Source organism: Pristis pectinata, chromosome 19 (genome assembly GCF_009764475.1).
Source record: "Pristis pectinata isolate sPriPec2 chromosome 19, sPriPec2.1.pri, whole genome shotgun sequence".
Taxonomy (NCBI): Eukaryota; Metazoa; Chordata; class Chondrichthyes; order Rhinopristiformes; family Pristidae; genus Pristis; species Pristis pectinata.
The window spans coordinates 14,998,870-15,023,425 of NC_067423.1; the positions used below are offsets into that span (position 1 = coordinate 14,998,870).

The 24,556-nt window shown below is 39.6% G+C and overlaps 1 protein-coding gene across 1 annotated transcript in view; it reads left to right on the forward strand.

The window, feature by feature from the left end:
- snd1 (staphylococcal nuclease and tudor domain containing 1) overlaps window positions 1–24,556 on the forward strand; it is a 746,083-nt gene that overhangs the window by 7,911 nt on the left and 713,616 nt on the right. The window contains exons 2-7 of the mRNA XM_052034288.1: window positions 4,715–4,864; window positions 15,152–15,272; window positions 17,281–17,362; window positions 18,386–18,546; window positions 19,749–19,840; window positions 21,730–21,888. Of these exons, the coding sequence (XP_051890248.1) occupies window positions 4,715–4,864; window positions 15,152–15,272; window positions 17,281–17,362; window positions 18,386–18,546; window positions 19,749–19,840; window positions 21,730–21,888 (765 nt within the window). The remainder of the gene's footprint in view (window positions 1–4,714; window positions 4,865–15,151; window positions 15,273–17,280; window positions 17,363–18,385; window positions 18,547–19,748; window positions 19,841–21,729; window positions 21,889–24,556) is intronic.

The window sequence follows — 24,556 nt, forward strand, 5'->3', positions numbered from 1 at the left end:
GTAGACAATAATTTGAGAATATCTGTATTTAAAAAATATGACATTTGGAGATGAGTAGGTTACTTGATCCCCTAAGCCTGTTTCACAATTTAATGGGATCTGGCTGATCAGATTGTACTCCTGTCTTCCTGTGGTAACCTTTCACCCCCTTGCTGATCAAGTATCTACCTCAGCCTGAAAACTATTCAAAGGCTTAGTTTTCACTTACTTTCATTCATTTTGAGAGAGAATTTTGCCACATAGGCTTTATATGGCTAACCCCTTTTAAGCAGTGACCCCCTAATTCTTGATTCTATCACAAGAGGGCACGTCTTTGCCATTCCTTCCCTGTCAAGACCCCTTGGGATCTTATTTTTTCACTCCCCTGAGCTCTGCCATTCACTGTACAAGTCCTACTCTGGTCATACATGCAGAAATGCAACACCTTGCACAGAGCTAGATTGAATGCCACTTGCCATTCCTCAGCCACTTATCAAGCTGATGAAGTTTGGTAATTCTGATGAAGTCCTGTAATTTTTGATAATCTTCTCTGTGTACAATACCACCTATTTTTGTCATCTGCAACCATTCCTTGTACATCCTCATCCCAATAGTTTGTATTGACGATGAATAACAATGCTCTGATCCCAGCAGCATACCACTGGTTGTAGAGCTCCAGTCCAAAAAACAACCTTCCATCATCACCCTCTGCTTCCTACTATTAAGCCAATTATGTATCCACTTAGCTAGTTCTCTCTGGATCCCATGAGATCTTATCTTCCAGACTAGCTTTTCATGCAGGAACTTGTCAAAGGTCTTGCTAAAGTCCATATAGACAGTGTTCAGTTCCCTGCCCACATCTATCTTCTTGGTTCCTCTTCAAAAAGCTCCAACAGATTTGTGACATGATTTCCTATGCACAAAGCTGTGCTGACTATTCCTGATTAGTCCTTGTCTATCCAAACGCTGGTAGATCCTATCCCTCAGAATCCCCTCCAGTAACTTGCATACCACTGATGTTAGGCTCACTGGTCTGTTGTTCCCTGGCTTGTCTTTGCTGCCCTTCTTAAATAATGGTACAGCATTAGCCACTCTCCAGTCTTCCGGAACTTCACCTGTGACTAAAGATGAAACAAATATCTCTGCAAGAGCCTCTCACAAGGTCCAAGGATACACTTGGTCAGGACCTGGGGACATATCTGCTTTAATGTGTTTTAAAACTGCTAATATGTCCTCTTTGGTGATTTGTATATGGTTCAAGATATCACAACTCATTTGCCTCATTTCCTTGGCTTCCATGATCTTCTCCACAGTTAAACCTAATGAGAAATATTCATTAAAATTCTCACCCATCTCCTCTGGCTGCACACATAGATTCCAATGTAGTAACATCCTTTGAATAATGGAGTCCTGTCCTCTACAGCATGTTCTAGATGTGGTCTCCCCAGTGCCTTGTATACCTGAAGCATAACCTCCCACTATTGCATTCAAAACAAAAACATTCAATTAGCATTGCTGATTTGCCACACATACCAGCCTTTTGTGAATCATGCAATAGATCCCTCTGCAATTTCTCACTATTTAGATAAAATGCTGCTTTTTATTTTTTTTTGTCAAAACAGGCAATTTTCACATTTTTGCACACAATACTCCCATTTGCCCACTTGCTTAACCTAGCTATATTTCTTTATAGCTTCCTTATGTCCTTTTTATAACTTGCTTTTCTACTTGTGGTGTCATCTGCAAATTTAGCAGCTGTGTCTTTGTGCAAGTTATTTGTTTAAAATAGTAAAAAGGTGAGGTCTGGGTACTGCTGATCCCTGTGGCTAACGACTTGCCAACAAGAAATAAACCTAATTATGGGTTTCTTGCAAGCCAGCCAATCTTCAAACTACATCATTATGTCACTTCCTACACAATGAACTTTTTGATGTGGCCCTTTATCTTAATACCTTCTGAAAATCTTAGTACATCCACTGGTTTCCCTTTATCCACAGCGCATGCTACTACTTCAAGGAACTCCAAAACAGATTGGTTAAATATGACTCCCTTTTCACAAAATCATGTTGACTTTGCTTGATTATCATGAATTTTTCGAAGTGGCCTGCTATTACTTTAGTAATAACCTCTAAGATAAATTTGAGCTGGATTAAATTGATTCCTTATTCCTGTAAAAAAAAACGAGCAGTAAATTTAAGCCCGCTTAAATTTATACCTTCTGTCATTCATAAGATCAGGGTTGGTGTTTAACCTCAGTGTCACTTTCCTGCACTAATCCTTGATCCCTTATAGGTAAACATCTTTTAATTTATTGTGTGTAATTAGAGACCGAGCCTCAACACCTCTCTGGGGAAGAGAATTCCACAGATTCTGCTGGGTGAAGAAATTTGTTCTCTTTAATGGCTGACTCTTAATTTTGAGACAATAACCCCTTGTTCTGGACACTCTGGCTATAGGAAGTATCATCTCTGTATTTATCCTGTCAAGCCCTGCATGAATTTTTGTTTCAATAAATTTGTCCCTCATTTCTTCTAGACTGATGAATCTGCTTAAATCTCTCATGAGACATACTCATTATCCCTGAATAGTCTAGTGAATCTTCAATTGACGCATTCTGTGACAAGTATATCTCTTAAATAAGAAGACCAGATCTAAGCTCAATATTCCGATGTAATTGGACATTTTTTCAACCTTCTACAATAGACTACACTGATAGCAGTCTACAACCAGGGATAGTGGTCAGCCTTCATGCAGACTGCGTACACTGTCTGAATCTATTTGAGCACACTCCTGTTTAGTTTTGCATTCACTTTGGCTCCAGGAATTGAAAAGTTAACACGCTGCTTATTTAGTGGCAATTAAATCACCTTAGAACAATTTTCTTAAATAACAAATAAGAAAATCATCATCTGTCTGGACTTACTCCAGTCTGGAACTACAAATTTACAAACCTTGGTAGATGGCTGATATTCGTATCTTTGAAATCATCATTAAGCCTCTTGAACAAATATGCAGGAAAAGACTGGTATTTATGTGGAAAAATCCTGATTTCTAGATGTTTCTTTTCCTTTCCCTTTCCACTCATCCTTCCCCTCCACTCTTGGAACATGGAACACATCTTTGCTTCACTTCTACACAATTTGTCCTTCTGAGTTGGAGATGGTGAGTTTGAAAGCGAAGTGAAGAGTTCAAGATCTATCCTGTGAAAATGTGAGCTATTTGGAAATTTACAGCAAGTTTTGTATAATTGCAGGAAGCAGCATTGATACAATCAAAAGTACATGGGGGTTGAGGGGGAGGGATGGAGGGAAGAGGGAGAAAGATGGAGACGTAGAACTGAAACTAAGATGTTCCATGTTTCCCAAAGGGAGATGGGCATAGCTTGTACCCATGGGCATTTGATTTGATACAGTATTTTGTTATACCCAAATTAAATCCTTTTTGTAGGACTTTGAGGTTTTTCTTTGTAGGTTGCTTTACCCTTGCAGGGATTACAACCCTTTGATCCGATTAAAATCATCTCTACAGTTCCTCATGCCTACAAATCCTGTGTACAGTTTTCTCTTCTATTTTCTGCATGTAAAAATGGCTGAAATCCAATTTCCAGTCAAGACCAGTGAAATCCAATTTGGTGTTTAGTGTTGGAAATTTCAGACCAATATGGGTTTGCAGTGTCTTGATTGGTGATGTAACTTCATTTAGCAATAGATCTAGTAGGTTAAACCTTGAACTAAATTTCAATTTAAGCCCCCTTATTTTTTTTTTAAAAGTTCTGCATTATATTGAAAAGAGGATTTAGTAATTAAGTTGAGATGTGTTCTTGTGACACCACTGTTTTTATCCAATCAATAAAGTACATGTGCAACAGCAATATGGTTAATTTCAATTAGCTTTTGGGATCATAAAGGTAAACTAGAGGTTGTCTTGCAGTCTGAAGAAAATGCTTTGGATGTATAAATAGGGTGTTACCAATGCATAAGCAATGGATGAATCTGGACAGGAAGTCGCATCACTTTAGGTGAAACAATGGAATTGTTCATACTACAGTTGAATATTATAGTGGGAAGTTGTGGGACTTGAGTGAGTGACCTGATGGTTTATCACTCATTACTTATTCCTTTTTCTCTTTATGGCTGTTGACTTGTATTACAACCCTGTGTGTACAGTGCTAAGCTACAATGAGAGATTTTTGAACTTGAGGGGAGTTGTGGGTTATGTATCATACAGGCAATTAGAGTTGATGATAAGATGACCTACTATCTTATCAAATGGGAGAACAGGCTCAAAGGGCCTGCACTTGTTCTTATTTACGTTATGTAATGCTCTAATTATTGCACACATTTTCTGTCTAATTAGAATAATTACATATTCTACCATATTCCTAAGCAATCATTTTGATGCCAGCTTGCCTATGTAGAGTTCTGCCATTGCTCTATGGAGAACCATTAGAAGGTCATTGAGCAGGTTGAGCATGTAAAAATATGCATTATATTGAAACTGTTATGTTTTGGGAGCTCCACTCCAGCCATTCCCTCATTAACCCACTCCCATAATTCAACAAATATGAAACAACTGGCTCTTATCTAATTGACAGTGTTAGCAGATACATAAACATTTTTTTAATCTTCAGTGTTTTGCTGCAGCGATTTTTGACTTGAATCAGTAAAACTAAACTATTCCAGTCCTTCAATTTCCCAACAGTAGCTTCATAATAAGGATTTGTTCTGTTTCCCAGGTGCTTTCAGGTGGTGCAATTATTGTTCGTGGCCAGCCAAGAGGAGGACCTCCGCCAGAACGGCAGATTAACCTCAGTAACATTCGTCCAGGTGCCTTAGCACGTCGTGTTGCTCCAAACCAGCCAGAGTCCAAGGAAACTCCCGATGAGGTGAATTTTTTCAATATGTGCTTGTTGAGGACAAATGTTTAAACTTTTGGGCTACTTAACAATAAGCAGAACAGAAGCAGCATATATGCACTTTGACTGTCTTGACATAAGCCAGTTCAGAGGTGCTGCACGAATTTGATTGGTGGGGGAAGGAAAGAGCTGGATCAATGGTCATCAATTTACAGCAAATAGCATCACTCAGTAGAAACTTTCTTGGTTCAAAGGTCAATCAAGATTATGCATTCTAGTTTTGTATCTAAATTCTACAATGGAGAAGGAATAAATGCAAGTCTGTAGTAACATGGATTTTCAAACTTTTGTTCAATGTGTTTATACTTGAATTATCCATTGAAAGTTCATTGAAATTTTTGTTCAGAGGGACTGGGACTCTAGTGAAAAGGCAGAGGAGAGATTTGGGAGAAATATATAAAATAAGGGATTTGGATCAAGTGGATGGTGGGAGGCAGTTCCATTTGGCTGAGGTTATAAAATAGAGGAAGAAAATTAGAGTGACACAAGGAAAACCTGCATGATGTTGGAATCTGGAGGTTCCTGCAGATGCATTGGTGGCAGCTTGTATTGTGGTCTTTGAGGGCATTGGATAAATGGTGAAAAAAGTAGTTTGTAAGACCACAGAGGGCTGATGGGTGGAACAAGGGAGTTTCTTTAATACAGAGCTGCCATGGGTATAGTAGGCTGAATGGTCTCCTTGCTGTTTCCGTTGTGATTACATGAAATAGCAAGTGGAGAAGCTCAGAAGAATATATTGGAGATCAAATTCAGCAATGTATCTGAAATAGATTACAGGAAATATTTCAAGCTATCAGGTTTGCACTTTGTTATGATAAGCTGTAGAAACCAATTAAAAATTTGGAATGAGAATTGAATGAAACTTTCTGTTCAAGCTGAAAGGAATTTGAGCTTTTGAATTCAGTGGCAATCAACCTGGTGTTGCACCAGCATATTGAAGGACCCTAATGCACTTGAACGTGGGATAAAATAAATTGCTGACCTTGGTCAAGTATGCATTGAAATTAACTTGGATATATCCAGATGCTCTATTAAACTTGTGTGACATTCTGTCCCTGGTGATTGTTTATCCCCAGTCACTATTTCTACTTCCATAGTGTTTCCTCTCTGTGATTTAGAATTTGCACAAAATACAATATTGTACAGAACAAAGCCATTGATTCTTTCAGGATCTCTACTGAATCTATTTCCATCTGTCTTTCAGGCGGCATGTTATAGATCATGTTATGTTTAAATCCATTTCTGCTTTGGTTCATTTGCCAGTTACCTTAACTCGCCTGGTTATCAATTTTTATGCCTTGGGGAAAGCTTTTCCTTGTATTGAATTAATTTTTCAGTATGTAGTCCTTATTGGCATGATCAGCATTTGCTGTCCTTAATTATTCTTTAGAAAGTGGTGATCAGCCACTTTGTTGAACAGCTTGTCCTTTGGGTGAAGATATTTCCTTTGTTCTACCCTTCTCTTCCCCCCTCCCTCCCCCCCCCACCCCCTACTCTCTGTGACTTAAGTTGCTTTATTAGTTTCCCAGTTCTAAAATGTTAACTTCGTTCCTCTTTCAGTAATTACTGCCTGACCTGCCAAATGTTTCCAACATTTTATGATTTAATTATGGCTGGGATTTTGTCTGGTTGCTTAGCCTGTTGTATCCAATGCCGCTGGTGTTATGTTGAGTGAATTCAAATGACTGAAAAATGGCTCCTGTGATGGAGAGATTTGAGAAAAAGGCTGAAATGGTCATCGCTTTGGAATTTTGGTTGGGTATGATTGAAATACTTGAAATTATCTTTGGTATTTGCATGGCAGCTTTGGCAACACTGATAGGACAGTTTTTAGGGTTGAAGCCTTCCATTAGCTGCTGATATACCCACCACCATTCATGACTCTGTATCAGGACTGCAACATACTGATTCCACAACCAGGTCAGCTCAGAAAGTTCTATTTATTGCATGCACTTTTGCCTTGTTGCAGCTTTGCTGGATTTGCATTTCACTTTTAGGTACAGTTTCTGCTGACATGCCTTTCTGCATATCACAAAATCACAAGACAAGGGAGCAGAAGCAGGCCATTTGGCCCATCGAGTCTGCTCCAAGGAAAGGGAAATAGAAATGAGAAATGGGGAATGGGGGAAGAAGAAGAAAAAAAAAACTATTCTAATCCCAATTACCGGCCTTATCCCCATATCCCTTGATATCCTGACTATTTAGATATCTATCTATCTCTTCCTTGAACGCCCCCACTGATCTGGCTTCCACTGCTGTACGTGGCAAGGAGTTCCACAAATTCACCACCCTCTGGCTAAAGAAATTTTTCCTCATCTCTGTTTTGAAACTGTACCCTCTAATTCTAAGATTGTGCCCTCTGGTCCTGGACTCACCCACCAAGGGAAACAGCCTAACCACATTTACTCTGTCCTTTCCTATCAATATTTTAAATGTCGCTATGAGGTCCCCTCTCATTCTTCTTTACTCCAGCGAGTACAGTCCAAGAGCTGACAAACGCTCCTCATACTTAAGCCCTTTCATTCCTGGAATCATCCTCGTAAATCTCCTCTGAACCCTCTCCAACGTCAACACATCCCTCCTAAGATGTGGGGCCCAAAATGGCGCACAATATTCCAAATGAGGCCTCACTAGTGCCCCATAGAGCCTCATCAACACTTCCTTACTTTTATACACTATACCTCTCGAAATGAATGCCAACATAGCATTCGCTTTCTTTACCACCGATCCGACCTGGTGGTTAACCTTTAAGGTATCCTGCACGAGTACCCCCAAGTCCCTTTGTACTTCCGTGCTTTGGATTTTCTCTCCTCCTAGATAATAATCTGCCTGCTTATTTCTTCTTCCAAAGTGTACAACTGCACATTTCCCTACATTGAATCTCATCTGCCATTTCCTTGCCCATTCTCCTAAACTGTCTAGGTCCCTCTGCAACCTTCCTATCTCTTCAATACTCAATACTCCCTACTCCTCCCCCTATCTTGGTGTCATCCGCAAACTTAGCCACGAAACCATTTACTCCATCATCCAAATCGTTAATGTACAAGGTAAAAAGGAGCGGTCCCAACACCGACCCCTGCGGCACACCACTAGTAACCGGTAACCAGCCAGAACGAGATCCTTTTATTTCCACTCTTTGCTTCCTGTCAACCAGCCAATGCTCCACCCATTCTGTTATCCTACCCGTAATTCCATGACCTCTCATCTTATTAATCAGTCTCTTGTGAGGCACCTTATCGAAGGCCTTTTGAAAGTCTAAATACACAAAATCTACCGCCTCTCCCTTATCCACCTTGCCTGTGATTTCTTCAAAAAACTCCAATAGGTTGGTCAGGCAGGATCTTCCCTTCACAAAACCATGTTGGCTAGGACCTATCCTGCCCTGCTCCTCTAGGTATTCCGTAACCCCGTCTTTGAGGATAGATTCCAATAACTTTCCCACCACTGACGTCAGACTAATAGGTCTGTAATTTCCTTTATGCTGCCTCCCTCCTTTCTTATACAACGGAACTACATTTGCGACCCTCCAGTCCTCCGGAACCACGCCTGAATCTATCGATTTCTGGAAAATAATCGCCAATGCCTCCACTATCTCTAAAGCCACCTCCTTCAGAACCCGGGGATGCACCTCATCCGGTCCGGGAGACTTATCAGTCTTTAGTCCATTTAGTTTTCCTAGCACCTTCTCCCTAGTAATCTTAACTGAACTCAGTTCCATTTCGTGAGACTCCTGACTAACCGGCACATTGCTGATGTCCTCCATGGTAAAGACCGATGCAAAATATTCATTCAATTCCTCTGCCATCTCTCTATCGTCCATTATAATAGCTCCTGCACCGTTATCAATTGGTCCTATATGAACCCGTGTCTCTCTTTTACACCTTATGTATTTAAAAAAAACTCTTAGTATCCTTTCGAATGTTATCCGCCAACTTCCTTTCATAATTCCTCTTTTCTTTCCTAATGACCTTAGTTTCTCTCTGCAGGTTTTTAAAAGCTTCCCAGTCCTCTGTTTTGCCACTAATTTTTGCTTCTTTGTACGCCGCCCCTTTTGCTTTTATTTTAGCCTTCACCTCTCTCGTTATCCACATTTGTGCCTTTTTTCCATTAAAAACCTTTTTTCTTGGAATATATCTATCCTGCAATTTCCTTATTTCCTGTAGAAATTCCTTCCATTTCTCCTCCGCCGTCCCTCCAGCCAGCTTACTCTTCCCATCAATTAGGGCCAACTCCTCTCTCATACCATTGTAATTTCCTTTGTTCCACTGAAATATCGATACACCAGTTACCAGTTTCTCCTTCTCAAACTTGAAACTGAACTCAATCATATTGTGATCACTGGTTCCCAGTGGTTCCTTTACCTTTAGTTCCCTAATCACCTCCGGTTCATTACACAGCACCCAATCCAAAACAGCCGATCCCCTGGTGGGCTCTTCAACAAGTTGCTGTAGAAAAACGTCCCTTAGACATTCCACAAACTCCCTCTCCTGAGTACTACTGCCATTCTGGATTTCCCAGTCCACCTTCATGTTAAAATCCCCCATAATTATCTTCACATTGTCACTCTGGCATGCTTTTTCTATCTCAAACTGCAACTTATCGTCCACTTGCTGACTGCTATTAGGGGGCTTATATATGACTGCTACCATTGTCCTTTTACCCTTGCTATTCCTTAGCTCCACCCACAAGGATTCCACCTCCTCTGACCCAATATCCTTCCTTTCTATCGATTTTATATCACTACTAACCATCATGGCCACACCTCCCCCTCTGCCTACCCGCCTATCCTTCCTATACACTGTGTACCCCTGGACATTCAGTTCCCAATCACATCCGTCATAAAGCCATGACTCGGTGATTGCCACAATGTCGTATTTATTAACCTGTAGTTGTGCCACTAGGTCATCTACCTTATTCCTAATGCTATGTGCATTTAAATACAGTACATTTAGTCCGGTATCTGCTATTAATTTTGTTGTACTTCTATCGTTCAGCAGATTATCCTGACTTTCCACCTGTCTATCCTTCTTACCATCTTCACTACATACTACTTTAGACATGTTCCTACATACCTCAATATCATTGAACTGGGTTGGTCCTTTGGTGGTATTGTAATGGGTGAATGAAGGATACGCTGGGCAATAGGTTTATGGTTTTAGTAGAGTACAATTCTTTTGCTACTAATGGCCCATGGTGCTTCATCGATGTCCAGTTTTGAACTGCCAAATCTGTTAATTTGTCCCATTTTTACGATGGTCATGCCACACAACACTGAGCATGTACCTGATGTGAAGATGGACACTGAAGTTCTCTACTTACTGTATTGTGTTTCTGCTGGCTTGTAGTACAACTCTTTGAAGATGTACATGGAGGAGCATTGATTCATCATTAGGAGGATACTTCCTTGCCCATGTTTGACCTGACCCCATGAAGTCTCATAGTATCACTGCCACAGCCACATTTCTGCACATCACTATATTGCCATCAGTGGTGGGTATGTCCTGTACTTCTGGCTGGACAAGACATAACTAGAGATAGTGATGGTTCAAGTTTATTGTCACAGGCATACATGCCCAGGATATAAATGCCATGAAAATTAACTTTTTGCTGCAGCAGCACGGTGCATTACAGAAATGATAATCATAAATTGCATCAATTTAAGTTAACATAAATTATACATAACTTGCATGACTAAATAAACAAAAACAAACATAATGACATTAATGCAAGTTGAGGGAAATATAGTCCAGGGTAGGATTTGCTTTTTAGGCTGGTTCAAGAACCTGATGGTGGGTGGGGGGGGGAGGGTGGTGGTGGTGGTGGTGGAAAGAGGGTGGAAAATTTGTTGAACCTTGAGGTGCAGGTCTTCAGTCTCCTTACCTCCTACCTGATGGCAGCAATGATGGAGTCTGGCATGTTGTTTGAAAGATATGATTCTGGATCGATCTGTGACAGGCTATTGCTTGAAAAGTCTGTGGTCAGTTCTCCCACTTTAGAAAGTAATTTGATATTCAAGAGGGCTTGCAAGTTGGCTGGACTGGGAGTGACTTTGTTATGTTTTGAATTTGGCACCCAAGTTGAGTCCAGGTAGACTTATTGTGTTCTGTTTAAACATGGTGGCTTTGATGCAGCTGAATGGTTTACTCAGCTATTTCAGTTTGCAATTGAGTCAACAATATTGCTGTGGGCCTAGAGTTGCATAAGGAGTAGATTGGATAAGGATGGCAGATTTCCATGATTATATGACGGGTTTTTATGGCAATCCATTGGTGTGTTCACATTTTGAGTCTAGTTTTAAGGTCCAGATTACATGATTAACTTAATTTCCATAGTGGCATTTAAATTCTGGTCTCTGGATATAGCCTCATTCTTGTAGTGGGCACTTCTGTTCAGTCTTCCAGCTGATTGGAGAGACCCTGCAAAGCACCAGGCCTCCCTGAATGCAAATGTAAATCTGTCCCCACAATATGGCTTTGACAAATGTTGGCCTTTGATTATCTTATTACCACAGCAGCAGCTGGTTCTTCTGCCCACTTTTGAGACCCAGGATGCCTTTGGAGGTGTCTTGGCTTGAGCTCTTATTTTCTGTAACTCTACAACCAGATAACCGGTCTTTTGCTGCCAATTTATTAGGCCTCTTAAAATCTTGGCTCTCAGTAAAGCAACTTTCTCAATTTATTACTTCCACTTAAGTGGAGTTCAGAGAATTGTCTTTTTTTTATATATAATAAAAACAGAAAATGCTGGAAATTCTATGCAGGTCAGGCAGCATATGGGGAAAGAGAAATAGAGTTTGCATTTCAGGCTTGAGATTTCTCATGAAGGAGAAGAGGGTGAGAGAAGGGTATTAAAGGCCTGCTGCCCAGCCTGTGCAAACACTGCCAGGGCAAAGGCATCAGCACCTCTACCTTTCCTCTTGAGGGAGAATTGCATAATTTTATATTTTGTGCTTGTCACAGCAAACTGAAGAATGGCACAGTAGTGCAACTAGGAGAGTCACTGCCTCGTAGCACCAGAGACCTAGGTTCAATCCTGATCTTGGGTACTGTGTGTATGGAGTTTGCACATTCTCCCTCTGACTACATGGGTTTCTTCTGGGTGCTCTGGTTTCTTCCCACATCCCAAAGATATATGGTTTGCTAGGTTAATTGGCCACTGTAAATTATCTTTAGTATGTGGGCAAGTGGTAGAATTTGGAGAAGTTGATAAGAATGTGGGGAGAAAAAAGAAATGGGATTCATGTAGGTTTAGTGTAATGGGTGGTTGATGATAGGCATTGACTTGGTAGACTGAAGGGCTTGTTTCATTCTGTATCTTTGAGCAAAACTGGTTGAAAATGGGACATGAGAATTACTTCTGATTTGCTTCACTGCTGCATTCTTGATTGGTGATGGAAGAAGAAGTTTACCAGTGAAAACATGGCATAGGTAGAAATGGTCTGACATGCTCTAATAACATTAAGTGGTTACCAATTTCTGTTTTGCCACATTATTAATTTACCTTGACATGGTTTTGCTGCAAAAGCATGATTTTGATAGAGGGGAGAAAGTGAATCGTGCCCAGTTGGTAGTGATGGTGTGGTATGGTGGCCTCATTAGGTTTAGCTTGGTTTTGGATGTTATGTTGTGGTCTTGATTTGGTAACTTGTGCTCCACTGAGTGCAAGAGCACTTTTAAACAGTGGATTAGAATGAGTTGGATGAATTCTTATTGCTTGCTTAATATGGATTGGTTTTGTAGCACATTAAATAGCTATTTGATTTTGAAGTGGTTCAGTTGTGGGTAGTGAAAAAGTTACAAATAGAGTGAAATTGCTCTGTTGCATTTGTGAGAATCATCATTTCTGTTCACTGTTTGAAAAGTTTTTGGGCATTAGTAACGATTTGTTGAGAAGAAATATTTTTCCACTGTTTGCATTACAACTCCGACCTCTTGCGGACATCATTTGGCATCCAATCTGGTTTTTGTTGCAATCCTTACATAAAATTACAACATTTTCCTTGGTTTAAATGGACAACACTGGAAAAATAGTGTAGACAGACTGGTATCTGAAATGCTTTGTGTGGAGTTGATTGTAGCCACTGTCAGTAGTGATTCTGTTGTGGGTGAGGAAGGGTCCCATCATTAAACCATGCATTATCTTTTCGTTTCAAATGCTTATTGTCTTGCTCTGTATCACAGAAACTTTATCTTTTTTTGACTAGAGATTGCTGGTACTTTTGAAGGAAATTATGTACCTTGATAGAATTTAGTTGCCATGAATATTTTCTAAATTTTGATTTGTGCAGTTGTATCAATGTCTTTTTTAATTGATATAACTTGTATCTATGGGGAAAAGTTATTTCTGAATATAGTTCAATTAGGTTGCCTGTATCTGAACATGGCAACCACACTAATATCTGAAAATTCTACTGTAATTTACCAACCTTTCTGAACCTCAAATCTTAATGTAGAATTTTTGATAGGATTCTTTGGTGTGGTTGTTAACTATCTGAATTGTTGGATCTTGCTCAAGTAAAATTTAAGGTTATCAGGTTTCACTAAAAGTTCTATCCATCTTTGTCTTTTACACTTTCCTCCGAGAGCCTTTTATTATCATATCTGATAATAAAAGACTCTCTGAGGAAAGAACCAAAACATTGACTATCTCTTTCCACTGATGCTACCTGACTCAAGTTTTTTTTTCCTACCATTCTCTGTTGTTTTTATTTCAGATTTCTAGCACCTGGAGTTTTTATTTTCACTGTCAAATGAAATATCCTCCATTGTTTGAGTCCCAGGATTGTGTCTTCGGTAAATCTGGTTTGAAGTGCCTTCGGTCTTTGTAGGTGGAGGCCTGTGTTGTTTTAAGCTGGACAGCCAGATAGTCTTAAAAACAGGTGCCAAGGCGTTATGATTTCAATTGTTAAACTAGAATAGTAATTGTTCTCCATTGTTACAAGTGTGTGAATGTAACACAGATGCCCAGAACTAATTTGAAGAGGCACATGGAAGGGTATGTGCTGTGTTTTTGGCAGGGTTAAATTTCAAGCAAACAATTAGCTGAACCATTTTGTCATTTTTGGCCTTGGTTGAGCCATTAAAATGGAATATTAATTGCTAAATTCAGTTGCAAGAATTACTTGCACATGATTTGCTGTATCAGAATATATTAATATTCTCTTCTAATGCACTTTGTCACTAAGGTATTTTGCTGGGCAATAGAGCCCAAATTCCACACCTCAGATGGATTTTCAGTTGTTGTGGAGGTTGTATTCCTCTTGGGTGTTGATTTGGAAATGTGTTGAGAAGTGGTAGGTTACTCCCTTTGAGGAAATAAAGATGGAATTAACTAATTGGTATTTGCTTTAGCCTGCTTCAGAGCAGCTGTCTAGTAACTTGGCCTTTTGGCTGAGGATGGCTTCAAGTACTTGAGAAAATGGGTGAAAGTAAAGGGGTACAAACTACTCTAAGCTACTGTACTTGACAATACCACAGCATGTTTATTCCAAAATGAAGTGATAATATTTATAAAGTGAGCAGTAAGTGGATGAATACTTCTATTATTAGGCAGTTCTTCTGGATGTTTATTGCTTGCATATTTGTGGGGCTTTGTGTGCTGTGCATATTGTTTCTTTGAGGAGATAAGTAGTCTTGGGTGATGACTTTGAACTGTGGAAATGCTCTATAGTTTCAAATGCAAATCTTGCCTTTGTACCATGCTATTTATAACATTTTGGTTTTCTTCATATTTACAGAGTGTAGTAAGAGTTTTGGAGTCGAGTAGAAAAACAGTTACACTGCAGCCATAAGCTCATTGTTGGAAGTGAAGAATGCTGGTCAAGTGTGTTCCTTGATTATTTGAAAAGTACCATAGCTTTTGATAGGAACCACTGGAATGTTAACTGAGATCTGAGTTAAGATCTTTAATAGGTTTAACCCCTTCAGGTCTAAAATGACCATAAACCAAGATTGTGATTAGGTTCTGGAGTTAAGCGCATCTGATTTTTGTTTTTTGTTTTGAGATGTAAATGCCACAAAGTGAATGATGCTGTTTATTGACTACTTAGCTGCTTTGCCTTTTAACATGCTGTTATGATTAAAATGGGGGAAGTTAATTAGGATCAGATCATTAAACCTTTGTGTAAGTGGTGTGTTTAGGTGATTTGCAGACTTGCTTTACAAAAGCATATGATTATCTACTTGGACTTGTCTTCCCTTTGTTATTCTGTGAATCTTTTGCTAGCATACATTCTTGTTTGTGCTTTTTGTTTTATAGCCTTGGGCCTGGCCAGCTCGAGAGTTTCTCAGGAAGAAGCTGATTGGAAAAGAGGTGTGTTTCACAGTGGAGTACAAGACTCCCCAGGGTCGTGAATATGGAATGGTTTACCTGGGAAAAGGTTAGTGAGTATTCTTTTAACAAACTGCAGGTATTGAATGAACAATGATGGGTGGTCCAATATCCATTTCAGCTTCTGAATATTGGGGGGGAAAAAGTTTAGTTACTATATCTTCAAACTTTGTGTGTATTATCATGAAAATAATACTTGCTGCCTAGAAATATGTGCGTATCCAAATAATTGGCTGAATTAAATTTAAATTATTTCTTGTGTATCAGCAGTTTGGTAAATCAAGTATTAAGAATAAGATAAAGAGCAGTAAGAATTGACACCCCTTTGAGTCCACTCTGCCATTCAATAAGTTCATTTCTGATCTTCACCTCAGTTTTCATTCAATGACTGACTCTCTGCTTTGGTAAAGAATTCCAAAGATTCCTAATCTTCCAAGAAATTCTTTGTCTTAAATGAGTAACTCTTCATTGGGAAACTGTCCACTAATTCCAGGTTCATTCAAGTGGGGAGATAAAATCACAGCATCTACCCTGTAAAGCTCAATCTTTTGTTTCAATAAGCCACTAGTCTTAATTCATAGTCATAGAGTCACACAGCACAGAAATTGGCCTTTTGACCCACCACACCCATGCTGACCTTTTTTTGCCCATCTTCCATAATCCCATTTGATAGTGTATTTTTCTTCTGATTCATGGAGTTTAGTAGTACGGGCCAGATCCTGTAATTTTGGGACACATCTGTGATGAGTTGAGGCCTGCATGAAGTTATGCCACTGGATGTAATTACTTGTTCTGTGCACGTTGGATGGTATTTTGTATAACTGTCTAGGCACTTCTCCTTTGGTAGGCCCTTGCTTGTCTATTGTCCACTGCCACAAAGTTATGAGCAGAGTTTTTTCTTGATTCTGTTCTTACCAAGGGTCTTTGACCTGAAGCATTAACTGTTTTGCTTTTCCAAAGATGCTACCAGACCTGCTGAGTACTTTCTGCATTTTCTGTTTTTATTTCAGTTTTTCCTACATCTGCAGTATTTTTTGGTTTTCAGTTTTTATTCATTCCCTGTTCTTGGTTTTCCTTTGTAATTTACTAGCTTTGAATGTATTTTTCTCAGTTTATTTTGGAGCTGAACTTTGGAGTTTTCCTTTTCTATTTGTTTTAAATTGTATTTGGGCAGTGGGCATATGGAATGAGCTGCCAAACAAAGTGGTAGAGGTGGGTAAAATAACAATGTCCAAAAGCCATTTGGACGGGTACATGGATAGGAAATGTTCAGAGGGATATACGCCAAATGCAGGCAAATGGGACTAGCTCGCGAAGATACCTTGGATGAGTTGGGCTGAAGGGCTTATTTCCATGCTGTACAACTGACTCTGAAGTTGCATCTGCTTCTTAGCCTTGAAGGCTGTAAAACATTTTTTTCTATCCCATTAATACAAGTAGGGCAAGAATTGGTAACTAATTCTAATCATTGACATTCAAACCTGGTTAGCCAGGAAAGCATTGGAATGATGAAGACCTGTTGGTGTAAAGACATGTAGTAAGGGTTAAGGTTTCAGATACAGGTAAGCTAAGGTAAGAACAACATTGAGTAATATTATTAAGGGGAATCCAAAATTGTTGTGGATATGTGGTCCTAAGTCGATCTAAATATTGAATAATGGCACTGATGTGTTCAGTCTGCCTCAGTTTCTGTAAATTGCCAGGGAGAGAGATGGAGAAGGTGGCTAGGGAATGGAAGCTTTGTGAGGTAACCAAGACTATTATTTTGGTCTTCCAAATGTTAGTTGGAGGAAATGTCTCCTTTTCTATAACTCCATCAGGTTAGTAGTCTGATAATTTGAAGGTAATTGAAAAGACTAAGGGCAATAGTAATAAAGTAGAGCTGGGTGTTATCGGCATACATGTGAAAAATAGAACTTTGTTGCCTGAAGAATCATGTTAAGGGAGGGGGTGAATAAAACCTATTTGAGTGAATCTTTATTAAATGTTTGGTTTATAGTTTGCTGCTTTCTGAATCAATACACTGAATTTATTCTGATTTTTATTTGGTTATTCAGATACAACAGGCGAGAATATTGCGGAATCATTATTAACTGAGGGATTAGTTGCAGTTCGTAGAGAAGGCATTCGAGGAACTAAGTGAGTATACTGTATGCAACTTCTGGTGAATTTAAAGAAACTGAGGATCTATTTGCTGCTTTCATAATTAAAGTAGTAACTCTAGGTGCCTAAATTAAATAAAATAAACCTTGAAGCACCAACATACTTGGTAATACATTTTTGCATTCTCTTTACTTTTGCTGCAGACATGGTTTGGGTTGAATGTGCAATGTCCTGAATAAAATTTTTCTTTGTGTCTGGGCCATTGAGGATGAGAAGTCTAGTATTCATCCACTTTTCTCTTATCACCCTGTTAGCCCTTCTGTCTAGTTGAAGTTAATCATTCAAGGGTTTGGATTAGGGGGTCAGTAGCATAAAAACTCTTGCCATGATTCGTAATGCAATTCTATGCTAGTTGAATAAAGGGAATTGAGCCTCAAAGACTGTAAATTCATGCTTTAAAAATGTGAAGAAATAATGAGCTTTGTTTTGTTCCACCATGGTGCCTTGTGCAGATTAGACCGATTCACATTAGCTGCTGCTGAACAAACAGCTTTTGGCTGTTCCTACGTAACCAAGTTCTGCATTTGTGCACTCTGTTTTATTGCTGGCCTCCACCTGGAGTTAAATAGCAGAGCCCAATCATGGTGGGAAATCTGCTTCTGCAACCCTATGCCAGCCAGAGCTGACACAAGATTGGAGAACCCTTTTCAGTAAGGATTCTTGTATAAATTCTTTGCATAAAATGAATTTAAGATTAGTTCCATTCTGAATTTTGGCATCTCTCCCTTGGTAAACTCCTGTGAAGAGTGTTTTTGGGGTAGGAACCATCTGTGCTCTACCATGGTGTGCTATGGAGCTGTGTTGAATGTTTTCAAAATCAGTCGATTTGTTGATCATGGGTGCAACAAAATATATTGCAGTTACTGCGGTTCAAAAGCTGCATTGGCAGAGAACCAGGAGTATGCTGCCCTTCATGTTGGGGAATGGTAAATGGGATTTTGTCTGAGGTATCATTTTTCTAAGTCCAGAATCTGTTAATTGTGTTGTTTTCATTCTTAGTCCTGAGCAAGCCAGACTTTGTGAACTTGAAGATCAAGCAAGAGCTGCGAAGAAAGGAATGTGGGGCGATGGAGGTGGTTCTCATACTATTCGTGATCTTAAATACACCATAGAAAATCCTCGCCATTTTGTGGACTCCCATCATCAGAAACCAGTGAATGGTTAGTTGTCCTGTCTGCTATATCTTTGTCTTTTTGATGTTGGAACGGTTCAGTGGGTCAGACATCATCATTTGAGGGAGGAACAGAGTTAACATTGAAATTGATGCTCTTCCAACAGAAATGGTGAAAGGTTACGTTATTTAATTGCTAACTTCCTCGCTTCACAGATGCTGCCTTACCTGATGCATGTTTTTTTTGCAGCATTTCCTGTTTTCAGATTTCTAACATATTGTTTAATTGGCAGTATTTTTGGACACTGGGGAAAAGATGATTTTCATCTTGTTTTGGGTGTGTGGGTAAATGATATGACATGGTGTTAATGATGGTGACTAAATGTATTGTGGTATTTGAGCTTTCTCCTCTTATTTTGTTCCCAAACAAAGGTGTAGAGAAACACAAAGTAGTTGTATAGTTTGTAGTGCTGATGTGGTCATTAGGCCGCCAACTTAGAGGTTGTTTCAGTGCAACAGATTAGGAGATTCATGGGCCAATTATTCTGTATATAGCAAGATGCCAGTTCTCTTGCATGGGGTATGGAAACGATGGTAAGATTTATGATAAGTTCTTAGAGTTTGAGCTGCTGAGATTCCATCTTTGTTTAGAACTGGTTTCGGCCTTTGCCTCATTTTGGAGATTGTGAAATTGAGCTATTAGTAAATTGGTTTAATACAGCTTTTGCAAACACCTTTGTTTAGCCTTGCCTCAAGCTGATCAAGGTTTTGTAAATTTTAGTCTCCAGTGTCATTCTTATTGGTTCTTGTGCTCTTCCATAAACTTTTTTGTTCATAGATCAGTCAGCTATGTGATGTGCTATTTGTCCATCTATTCTCCTTGTCTTCCTTGATCAATATCTTCTGCTTGTCCTAAAAAGTATTAGTTTAATATGACTTCATGACATTCCCCACCCTATCTCTTAAACTTACTAAAACAGAATTGAAAGTTAGAGAGTGGATTTTCCCATCTCTGTTGCTAATTTAAGGCAGCTGTCTTGGGATACACCCACTGGAAGTTGCAGTATAAATCTCTGCATCTTTGTTTTACTGCCGTACCCTTCCTGATTGATGTTTTGGTCAGTATTTGTCTTGGCCTGTTTATTCAATCTCCCTGTTCTATAAAATGGTTTAGTGTTCTACCTGAAAGATGTCATTCTGAATTTTGGTTTGTTCAGCGGATCCATTCTGAATTTTTTTTTCTGTATACAGCTGTAATTGAGCATGTGCGAGATGGAAGTGTGGTGAGAGCTTTGTTGCTGCCTGACTACTACCTGGTGACAGTGATGCTTTCTGGTGTGAAGGTATAACTTTGGAACAATATTTATTTTGTAATTAAGTAATTGCATTTATTTGTGTGCAGATTTGTACTAATTTCCAAGCTGAATGTGGCTGATGTTCTAAGTATTCACTAGATCTCTGATTTCCCACTAAATTGCCGCTATTAATTTGCCCAATCACAACTTTTATGCTTTTGGCTGTCAATCTGCAGTATTACTTGTACAGCAGAAGAAAAGTATTGTGGATGCTGAGAATCTAAAATTAAAACCAATGTCAGGAAATATTTGGTTAAGAAACATCTTTCTTGAGGGTGGTTGGTCATTGGGGGAGAAAGGTGATTTAATATTTCAGGTCAGTGAGTTTGTCAAAACTCTGAGCTGTTCTGAGCAATGGTCATTGATCTGAAATGTAACTTTTCATTTTGCCCAAGTTACTATCGTACCTTGTGGGTAATTAAAATCTATTAAGCACTACTTTAGCGGAAGATGTTAGAAACCAGTGTTAAATTTTAAAATAACTGAACTTAATATTTTTGGCAATCAATTTTCTCTTAGCACCACTTTCTAGTTAATCTACTCCCCAAAAAAACAGGGATATCTCTTATTTTAGTGTCTTATTTGTGGGTTGAATGATCTGTTGAGAATGCATGTGAGCTTCCGTAATCATTTGGAGTTTTAATGTTTTTCTTTGGCATGATCATGTTGCTAGGGGAAGGAAATGTATCCCTCTAGGTGCACAGCCACTTTGAGGCATTTTTCATAACTGCCTGGAAATTGGTTAATGGTATTGTGGAACTCAACCTTCTGAGTAGCAATTGGTTAAATTTGTCCAGGTGTTGAGCCACAATCTAAGCAAAGTGAAGATCCTTCTGGTCTTTCTGATGGAGGAAGAAGCAGAGGAATTGGATATGTGGTGACAGGGCCAGGAAGTGGGTAACTGTAAATTTAGAGGGCCAATAACATTGTCAATAAAGCTTTTCTTTTGAGTAATGAAAGTGAGAAGATACCATTCACGTATATAATAATAGCAGAAAACACTGACATGGCGAACAGGGATGTATTTCACTTAAGAGAGGCCAGTAACTAGGGTCATAAGTTTGAGGCAATTGGTAGAAGGAATTGAGGTGAGTTGTAGACATTTTTCACATAAAGGATGTTTGTTAGAAGCAACTTGAGGGACAGAGATCCTCTCTACTTCGAAAAGGTAAATGAGAACCTGAAGTGCTGTAACCTTGTAGTGCTGAGAGCTGGGAAGCAGAATTGACCTATGAACATTTTATTTGGTTTGTTACAGTACTGGCCAAGAGACCTCCCATGGAATAAATTTCTGTTTCTGTAACGACTTGTTCCCCATCACCTCTGTACTTGCTGACCTCCACGATCTTCTGGTTTGGCATTGTCTTGATTCTAAATGATGAAAGATCTCACTATTTTAAATCTCTATTTGTCATCAACCTCTCTACATCTACAATTTTCTATGCCCCTTTTGTTTCTGGCTTCTTGATCATCACTGAATTTTATTAAATGTCTATCTAATGATGCACGTGGATCTGTTTAATGTGTTATTTTAAAAATGGTGGCTCTTGGCATTTGCCATCCCATCATTACTGTAGTGGTGCCTGCCTAAATATTTTTAGGGCAATAACCTTCTATCCTAGAAACAAAAATACTGAAAACTGAAGGAAGTTCCTTATTCCCCAGTAACAGCCTTGTAGCCATGTCTACTTAGAATTTATTTCTGGATCACTGAAGTTAATAGGATCAATTTTTTTTTGTCACACTGTTATTGGTACAACGTAAGACTGGAATGTATGAAGTATTCTTTGTACACAACTGCTATCTGTAGTTCTCCCTGCAGTTGATATATGCAAGTATACAGTATGTTGACTTTTAATTCCACTTTCCTTTTGTAGTGCCCAACATTCAAACGCGAAGCTGATGGGACAGAAACACCAGAGCCATTTGCAGCAGAAGCAAAGTTTTTTACAGAATCGCGCCTTCTGCAGAGGGATGTCCAGATCATCTTGGAGAGTGTGCAGAATCAGGTCATTCTGGGCACCATTCTTCACCCGGTAAGTCTTGTAAAGTGGACAGAATGAACATAGAACAGTACAGCACAGGAATAGGCCTTTGGCCCATGAAGTCTGTGCCAAATGTGATGCCATTTTAAACTGCACATCAGCCTGCACATTGTCTATATACCATATATATGTCCCTCTGCTTCTTAAGCCTTGCTGTCGTATCTGCTTCCACCACTTCCCCTGGCAGAGCATTCCAGGCACCTATCACTCTGTTTTTCAAAAAAAAATTGTATCAAAAATCTCCTTTAAACTTTCCCTCTCTCGCCTTAAACATGTAACCTCCAGTATTTTACATTTCCACCTTGGTGGGGGAGGGGGGTGGGGAGAAGACTTTGGCTATCTATCCTATATATGCCTCTTCATGATTTTATATACTTAGGTGATTTTTGCCCCCTCAGCCTCCAATGCCCCAGAGGAAGCAATCCAAGTCTGTCTAACCTCTCGTTTATGGCAAATGCTCTTTAATCCAGGCAATGTCTTGGTGAACCTCTGCTGTACCCTCTCCAAAGCTTCCACATCCTGTAATGCAGTGACCAGCACTGCACACAATACTCCAAATGTGGTCTTACCGAAGTTTTATACAGGTGCAACACGGCTTCCTGACTTTTATACTTAATGCTCTGAATGATGAAGGCAAGCTGCTTGTGTTGCCACTTTCAGGGAACTATGGATTTGCACCCAAGATCCCTCTGTACATTAATGCCCCTTGGGATTCTGTTATTTACTGTATAGTTTTCTCTTGCATTTGACCTCCCAAAATGCAAAACCTCACACTTGTCTGGATTAAACTTTGACTTTCCTCTGCTCATATTTCCAACTGGTCCTGCTGAAGTTTTGACACTATCCACAACTTTACCAATTTTTGTGTTGTCTGCAAATTTACTAATCATCTCACCTGCATTTTTCTCCAAATCATGTCATAAACAACAGAAGTCCCAGCACTGATCCTTGCGGAACACTAGGGTCACAAACATCCAGTTAGAATAACACTCCTCCACCATTACCCTCTGCCTTTTATGGCCAAGCCAATTTTAAATCCAATCCACCAATTCTCCGTTGGATCCCATGTCTCTTCTGGATCCGCCTTTCATGAGAGACCTTGTCGAAAGCTTTACTGAAGTCCATGTATCCAGCATCCACTGCTGTATTCTCTCTGATCTTGTTAGCTTGTGTCCTTCTCCTAGGTGAATACTGGTGCATTTAATATCTCGCCTACTTCCTCTGGCTCAAGGTGTAAATTCCCTCCTTTGTCCCTTGCATGGTCCTATCCCCTCTCTAGTTACCATCTTGTTTTTAATGTATGTATAAAATACCTTGGGATTCTCTTTAATCCTACTCACCAAGGACATTTCATGGCACCTTTTAGCCCTCCTGATTCCCTATTTAAGTTTTTTTCCTGCATCTTCTGTATTCCTCAAGGACCTTGTCTGATTTCAGCTTCCTAAACCTAACACATGCTTGCTTTTTGACTAAATTTGCAACATCTCTCATCATCCAAGGTTCCCAAACCTTGCCATCCTTGTTTGTCTTCCTCATGCAAGTGTGTTGCTCTTGAATTCTGACCAGTTGACCGTTAAACAATGCCCACATGCCAGATGTGGACTATCCAATCTACTCTCCCCAGTTCCTGACTAACACTGTTGTAATTAGTCTTTCCCCAATTTAGTACTTTCCCCCAAGGTCCAGTCTTATACTTAACCATAACTATCTGAAAACTTAGAATCACTGTTCCCAAAATGCCCTCCCATTGCAATTCTGATCACTTGGCCAGGCTCATTTCCCAATAAAGGGTCTAGAATGGCTCCTTACCTGGTTGGATTATTTAGGTACTGTTTCACGAAGCCATCCTGGATGCACTTATATTCTGTCCCATCTAAGCTGCTAGCACCAAGGGAGTCCCAGTCAATATTGGGGAAATTAAAGTCACCCACTGCAACTACCCTTTTGCTTTTACATATTCCCATAATTTCCCTACATATCTGTTCCTCTGTCTCCCGCTGGCTATTTGGAGGCCTATGGCATAATCCCATTACATTAATTGCACCTTTCTTATTCCTATATTACATCACTATATGACTCCTCCAGGATGTCCTCTGTAACTGCTACTGTGATGTTCTCTGATCAGAGGGTCCTGTGCCTGCTCAGAGAAGTCTTGACCCTGGCACCAGGGAGGCATACATATGGTTCTGTGCTGTATCTTCTGAAGAATTTAACTTTGGGTGCTGTGTAAGCTTGCCAGTTCTTGTAAGACTGGGGCTCTTTGCACGAACAATCATGGGAGTGGGAGTGGATATGCTGGAAGGCATGTGTCCTTTCATTCCTTAATGCATCATGTTAATATGTAGATGTGCTGCATTTGACTATTTCAGAACCTGACTCCTTGGCAGCAAGATTGAAATCTACTCAATTCCGCCATCTGCTGGGTGTAGCAGCTTGGTGTACTAAGAAAATATTCTGCTTCTAAGTGTGGGTGATGCTGGGAGAATATAGGGTGAAGAGGGATTGTGCCAGATTACAGCTGAAGACTTTCAATGCCTTCTGGCATGTGCTTTCAATGAAGGGATAAACAAAAGGGAAATGAGAGAATTCCTGTTACCTCTTCTGCTCTGTGCTCAGAGTATGACTGCATTGGACTTTGCTTTTTAAAGGAGATGTATGT